Genomic DNA, 8,177 nt, shown 5'->3' with positions numbered 1-8,177 from the left:
CTTTGTGTTTTGTTTCAATTACTTTGTTGGCTGGATTAGGAAAGTTAGCTTTCAATTTCAGTTTTCATGATTAGCTTAGGAAATATTGCATGCATGTTTTGATTTTCAAAACTAACCCCATTTTTCCTCATCTACAGTCTTATTGGCAAAAAACAGAGTCTGTTTAACCATGTTACATGGCCAAGAAACAAACTACATGCTAATTAGGGCTTGAAGGATTTCTAGAATTGATTTTTTTTTTTTTGAAAAGGGAAACTTAAAAATATTAAATTTCCTAAAATAAAAAAACTTTCTCAAAATTGAACATGGTATCAGAGCACAATATTTACTTCAACAACTTTGACATCAGGAAATTCATTGCAAAAAGGGTAATCTCGAGAGGAAATTACATACTTTATAAGACTTTGGTGTTGGGGGTTCATCTGCTTCTCTTGGATCCCATAAGTTGCTTTGGCCTCGTGAACACGATTAAAAATATTTCATTCATTCATAGCCCTTAGCCTATCATTTCAACTTGATTAGTCATTTATTGATTTCAAACACTAAACTAGTTATTATCCTTCCACACACAAGACAACATTATACTTTTTACAATCAAATTATTTTTTCTATCATCATTTATGTACAAGGCTGTGATTTAATTTAAAATTAAAAGAGATTAAATATATTTTTATGACCATTAAACTCAAAACAATTTCCTAAAGTAGCATAAATTTTATGTCAAATATATTTTATATATATATATATATATATATATATATGTGCACATTCGCTCCAAGTTCTTGCTATGAATCTACACCTTACAAGTTTGGAAACTACGATAGTTTGATGAAAGCCTTTCTAGATTTTATAGCCTCCTTAAGGCAACATTTCTCTTATGAGGGAGTTTCTATTTTAAAATTTCATTTGTTTAACTATGGGAGAAGGTTTATTCCAACACTAAACCCATGTTCCTATGTGGTTTCTCAAATTAATCTCCTAATTAAATTTGAGTACTTGGAGTGTTCCCATGCATTTGCATGGAGATTTGCCCTAACACTTTAGTACCAATAGATAAAATAATCATTTTTTTTTTAGCTTAAGCCCTTTTTTCCTTTCACTGAAGAGCCATGACATATCTAGAATACTTATTTTTTACAGAAAAGCAACACATTTGAATATTATATTAGAGTCAATTTTCTATCACCATTCTCAAATTTAAATACACTAATTTATTGCATTTATTTTCTTATAATAAATTAATTGTTTAAGTATCAATATTCAATAGTCACATTAATTAGTCTTGATTAATTTATATTAATCTGTGTATTTTATTTAATTAACCTAAATCAATATTAAAGAACGCTTTTTTTTATTTACAATATTATCACTTTTATTGACTCGTTAGCTTACAATTTAAAATATAAATTTAAGTCAATCTTACTTATCAAACAATTTTTCCATCACATTTACCCCTTTAAAATTACCCTTGAAATACTAGAACGTATGACCAATCACATTTATGCTTCGACGGTATAGAAAGTTTCTTTTGTAGTAGATATATGTTGCTATCAGATGAAACGGATGCGATTGAACGTGGAAGACCCGGTGCGAAATAGATAAAAGCCCATGCCAAAAATCTTCGGTATTTGTATTTTCGGGTGATCACCGCTCCAAAAGTCTTTTCTATTTTAACTACCCGCCGTGCAATGTTCCTCTCAACTCCACGCAGCACTAATGAACGAAACACTATAATTTTAACCATCAACTTAGTTTTGTCAATGGCTGTCAGCTTCAAATTTATATCGCGATTCATGGCCTATGAGTCGTGGGCTCCTCCACCATTGCGTAACTTATACGGGACGGTGTGCATGCACATAGCATGAATTTGCACCTTTCACGTCTGTCAATGGCTGTCAGCTTCAAATTTATATCGCGATTCATGGCCTATGAGTCGTGGGCTCCTCCACCATTGCGTAACTTATACGGGACGGTGTGCATGCACATAGCATGAATTTGCACCTTTCACGTCTGGGAAATTGGGACTTTCGAAGCAACCCAAGAAACGAATTTTCCATGTGGTTCTCTTTAAAAATTTCAGCCCATTAAATTTGAAGCATTGCTTTAAGTGGTCCTAATTTCGTGTCAAAATTATTATATGTTGCAATATGCACGCATTCAATAGTATGAATCTGCAGCTTACGCGTTGGGAAATTGGGCCTCTTTAGTGAACTCCTTTCTAAATTTAAGTGATGTTTCGGGGAAATTACTTCCATCTTAGACTTCATTTCCCCTGCATTTTAACACTTCAGCGATGGGAGAAATCAGGGAAAAGTTCTGCTTAAGCCTGTTTTTTGTTTCTATAATGTTTATTCAACTGAAAAGTTATGGTGTCGTAGTCGAGGGTAGAGATATTCTTTCCTTGGGCGCCTCCATTACTGGAAATCAGACACTAATCTCAAAGAATGGCACATTTGAATTGGGGTTCTTCAGTCCGAATGGAACCAATAACTGGTATATCGGCATCTGGTATGCCAATATCCCAGAGAAGACGATTGTTTGGGTGGCTAACAGGGAGACTCCTGCGAGAAACAGATGTGGCGTTTTGAAGCTGTCAGAAGAAGGTGATCTGGGACTGTTCGACGCAACGGGTGCATCTCTTTGGTCGGTGAATGTGACCAAGAAGCCTTCCCAGGCTTTGATATTAGATTCTGGTAATTTTGTAATGCTCAGTAATGACAATAAATCTGAAACTGTTTGGCAGAGTTTCGACTATCCTGTTGACACGTTTTTGCCAGGTATGAGGTTCGGTGGACAGCAAAAGCTAGTCTCTTGGAGAAGTTCATTGGATATTGCTCCTGGGTTTTTTATCTATCAGGTGGATCCATCTGGGGCCAAACAATTAGTACTAACATGGAACAATTCTGTACAGTATTGGGCAAGTGGAATATGGGACGGCAATGTTTTCAGTCAAACTCCAGAAATGTCAAACAATGCCTTATACAATATCAGCGTTGAAACTACCAACTCTGGTTTCTATGTCACATATACATCGATAGCTATCAAGAATGTGCTCTCACGTTCCACCCTAGTTAAGTCTGGAGGAATGCAATTATATGCTCTGCTTGATGACGCTAAATGGACCCTCCTCTGGTCTCAACCGAGAGATCAATGTGCCGTATATGGTTTGTGCGGCGCTTACGGAATCTGCAACTCCAACAATCTTCAGTTCTGCAGCTGCGTGGAAGGCTTCACTCCCAAAGACACTCAAGCCTGGTATTCGCGAGACTCGTGGTCAAGTGGCTGTGTTCGACAGAGCCCGTTAAACTGCGGTGCCGAAAATGGCAGCAGCGACGGATTCCTGGAGCTCAGTGTCACGTTTCCTGACGCTTATTCCGCTTCCTCATACCCTGTAACCACAAAGGAAGATTGCCACAAAGTCTGCCTCCTCAACTGCTCGTGCACTGCATTTACTTTCAATCCATCTTCAGGACTCTGCCAAATCTGGTACGGACCTTTGTTAAATATGCATACGTCTCTTCCAGCAAAAAGCAATTCAAATGTTTTTATTCGAGTATCTGCCTCGGCACCTCCGAAGACTAAGAAATCCTCCTGCTTCAAAAACGTAACCACAATTATTGTTGGTGCTCTCGCCGTTGCATTGGGTATCTTTTTTATTATAATGTGGCAGAGGCATCGGCAGACGCTTCAGCTACGATCGATGGAGAGGCTTGCCGATCCCTCCTACTCTTTTCTTAGAATGTTTAGCTACATGGAGTTGAAGATTGCAACTAGGAATTTCAGGTCTAAGCTGGGGAGCGGAGGATTCGGCACGGTGTTCAAAGGATACCTAATAGACGGTACACTTGTCGCCGTAAAGAAGATGGAGGGTTCAAGACAAGATGAGAAACAATTCCGAGCAGAAATCAATTCTCTTGGAGAAATACAACATAAGAATTTGGTCAGGCTTCGAGGGTTTTGCGCAGAAGGATCCAGAAGGGTTCTGATTTATGATTACATGCCCAACGGCTCTCTGAATTCCTTGCTCTTCTCAAGTAATTCTAAAGGTAAACAGAAGGTACTCGACTGGAAGAACCGATTTGAGATCGCGTTAGGCACCGCAAGAGGATTACTTTATCTCCACGAAGAATGCAGAGATTGCATCATTCACTGCGATGTGAAGCCAGAAAATATTCTTCTGGACAATAACTTTTCACCCAAGTTGGCCGACTTCGGGTTGGCAAAGCTTTTGGGTAGAGATTTCAGCCGCGTCCTGACAACAACGAGAGGAACGAGAGGGTATTTGGCTCCAGAGTGGATCTCCGGTCTTCCCATCACTCCCAAGGTTGATGTATACAGTTTTGGTATGACTCTCCTGGAAATCATTTCCGGGCGAAGGAATTTTGATTTAACTGTGCAAGATTCCAGTCAGTACTACTTTCCAGCCTGGACTGCAGCACAAATTTATAATGGGAACATGATTCATATTGTGCAGGAGGGTATTGCAGAGGAGAGAGATATTGAAGAGGTGAGAAGAGCAACTATTGTAGGGTTGTTATGCATTGAAAAGGATGAGGAGGTGAGGCCAAGCATGGGGCAAATGGTCCTAATGCTGGAAGGGAAGATGCAGCCTCAAATTCCACAGATCCAGCGCTCTGCGCTTATGGACAAGCAAGGAGACCGAAGCGACACTGACAGCGGTAGTGAGAGCTGATGTTATTATATGATACAATAGTGTAAGCGGGGCACATTCTGGAGGTAGGTTTTTAAAGCTTAAACGTTAGTTAACATGTAGATGTAAATTTAATAATAATTAATATGTTTATTTTGGTAGTGGGCCACATTATTAAAGTTACTTTAGTGTATGGTTTTTAAGTTTTTAAAAATTATTATTTATTAGTTTCTGCTTGGCGGCAGGATACTATAGCATCTGTTGAATGCATTTGTTAATTTAGACTGTCTAATTAAATTGAAGTATTTTTGAACTTCTTATTTTTTCTTAAATGTTTTGATTTGAAACAAATTTAATAATTAGTATAAAATTATTTATCCTAATTTCTATTAGACACTGCCACTAATTTTATTTATAAAAAATAAAACTTGATTCTAAGTAGAGACTTCTGAAACTACTATGAAACTTCTAGAAACGTTCAGGATTCCTGTCTTACTTTATGCTTTGTTTCGGTTGTCACTGCGATTGGTTGTTTTGTTCGACCGACATTGTTTACCCTATTGAGTGCGTCATGACATGAGGTAGGTCAACCACTGCACTGTATTAAAAATCGAAATAGAAACATTACACGATTGGTTCGACCTTGATTGGTTCTTGTGTTGACTTGTCCATTTGCATATTTTGTCTCGGATATTGTTTGCTTCAAACTCAGGAACGCAATCGTTGAGCACAATTTGTTTTATTATCTGACCAATCAGATTAGTGTATTTAAAAATATTTATTTGGAATTGTATAGTTTTTATTTTTTTATATTTTTATAATAAGAAAAATGATATATATCTATAATTCTATTAGTAACTGCTGTTGCATAATTATTTTTATTTAATTTTTAAATTATCACTTCATCATGTACTCCTCTGACATTACCATTATTACAATTTGTTCCACGTTTAATGCATAGTGAGTAGCTTTGACACATACACATTTTTAATGCCAATGAGTATTCAAAACCCTAGATATTTAGGATTTTTACTCACCATGCAATGGTATTTGTTCTTTACCACTTATAAATTTCTTCAGGCCAATCACAGTGTAGGTTCATAGATTCCATATTTTTTAATATTACTTAAATATAAACATTTGTGTTATATAGTAAGTATGCAATGCGCTCTTTAATATCTATAAAATATTATATTATAAATTTGATATTAAAATAATTATATAATATTTGGAAATGATTATATAATATTAGAATAATTATTTAATATTTTAAAATAATTATATAATATTAAAATAAATAATAAATAATGTATAATGTTTTTAATATTTTTTTAAAATAAAATATTCTTATTTTTCAATATAATTATTTTATGTTCAATCTTATAATATTTGAATTTTCATATTAAATTTTTATATATTATTGTTTATTTTTAATTCTATTAAACTAAAAATAATAATTTTTATATTTAGTAAATGTTTTATGCATTATTGTTTTTATTTTGTTGTATTAAAATAATTTTAAATATAGTATTAATATGTAATGAATTTAAATTTTTTCACTAATAGGCACGTCTAGCAAAGCTTGCAAACTGTGGATGCACAATGACGACACATACACCGTTCAACATGCAATATGTTGAAGCAAACATTAGGCACATGTAGATTTTTTCTTTTAATTTTCAATCAAAAATTAAAAACCACTAGCAAAAATACCAAGGACCACTCGGAAAAAGTATAAATGAGAATAAATCAGATTAATTAAAAAAAATCAATCCAACCAAATATTAAGTTTCGTTTAAAAGATATTAAATTTATTTCTATGGAATTTATAAAGATCTATTTATGATTTATTATTAATATTTAATACATGCAATTTTTATTATATTAATATTATATTTCTCGATATAGCAATTATTAGTAGTTATAAATGCATTTGGCACATGGCAATGACTACACGCACCCCTTCCTTCTACATTCCTTCTTGGAAAAACCATCAAGGCATTGTTGTTCTTTACCATTATACCTAACATATACATTAACCTTTCTCTAACCTTCCTCTACCACCCATACATTTCCTAATCTCTTCTACAATCACATTTCTAAGTCTTGACAGGAACATGACGCTTTGCATCTCTTGTTTATAAAAGTACTTATGTATCAATAATAGTTATATATAGGAAGATATTTAGATTATTTAAAATTTTTATTATGGTTTTTAAATTGTACATGCATGTAAATGACAGGTTGGTAGATTAATGCTATGAGATGATAAAAATACTTACACAATTGAAGCAAAAAAAAACATTAGAGAATACCTTGGTAGGTGTTATAAATATTGTAACAAATGCTTAAAATTATTATTTTTAGCATATGCCACATGAAATGTAAAGTGTTGCCAAAATTTTATCTTTTAAAAATTTATTATAGATTGAAAAATTATCTTTATAATAATAATTTAAAAATTAAAAGAGTATTGAAATAAACTATTTTCATATTTTAAAATTAGATTAATGATGAGATACACAAATTTGAGGACAACTTTGTTGAACATAGCTAGATACTGAGAGGGGAGGGTGTGAATCAACATTAATTAAAACTTAAACATTAAATCTAATTTGTGGAAGGAAATAATACAAACATAGCACACACCACACAAGAACAACAAATTTTTTCTGTGGAAAATCCAAGGAGGATAAAACCACTGTGAGAGTTAATTCACATTATATAAAACAAATATTACAATATCCTTTTTAGGGCTCATTACCCAAGGAAGCTCACTGCTCCCAAAAAGGGCTTGCAGAGAAAGATACAATGAAACAAAGACCTCCTAAAGAGACTCACTATTTGGTAGAAAAATACATGAAGATTAAAATGAAAAACATAACATGATGTACTATAGAAGATGTATTTGACATATGTTAAATTTGCGGTCTTCTTTTGTGACACAATTACTCTGTCATACTAATTTCACACACTTCATGCTCATTTGAAACATCACCAGATTATTTCACACAGCACAACCAACTCTACACCTTTCACAAATGATCTAACTTTATATACCCTTTAGATCACCTTAGAGCACCCATTAGATGCCCACCAATAGGACTTATCAAATGAAATGTGTGACCCAATATAGGTCAGATTCAAACACATGTAGAATGAACAAAAATAGGTTGTAGATCAACCTAAGGAATCAGTCAACCCAAAAACCTTCTTATCACATCCTTCAAATCAATTAGAATAGGTCAAGATCAATCGACAAATGAAGGAAATCACATTTTCTACCCAAATATCAACACCATTATCAAAACTATTAATTGTTTTCCTTTACACCACTCGAGATAAATCAAACTCATCATGCGAGCCAAGATGAAATCCTCATAGACCATAAAAAATAATTCTTCAATAATCTCTTGAAGTAATTGGTCATCAAATTTTGGCACAAGTAGAGAAACCCATTGAACTAATAGAAATAGTGCAATTTGGATAGATTGTGACACTTCAATACACAATATATATAGCATTG

At 33.8% G+C, this 8,177-nt stretch overlaps 1 protein-coding gene across 1 annotated transcript; it reads left to right on the top strand.

The window, feature by feature from the left end:
- Window positions 1–1,982: 1,982 nt before the first annotated feature.
- Window positions 1,983–4,842, top strand: LOC131039047 (G-type lectin S-receptor-like serine/threonine-protein kinase At2g19130). The gene has a single exon (XM_059207566.1). The coding sequence runs from the start codon at window positions 2,294–2,296 to the stop codon at window positions 4,691–4,693; it is 2,400 nt and encodes a 799-aa protein (XP_059063549.1). The 5' UTR covers window positions 1,983–2,293; the 3' UTR covers window positions 4,694–4,842.
- The last annotated feature ends 3,335 nt before the right edge of the window (window positions 4,843–8,177 follow it).

This window comes from Cryptomeria japonica, chromosome 6, assembly GCF_030272615.1.
Source record: "Cryptomeria japonica chromosome 6, Sugi_1.0, whole genome shotgun sequence".
In the NCBI taxonomy this organism is placed as follows: Eukaryota; Viridiplantae; Streptophyta; class Pinopsida; order Cupressales; family Cupressaceae; genus Cryptomeria; species Cryptomeria japonica.
This window is presented reverse-complemented; position numbering and strand designations above follow the sequence as displayed.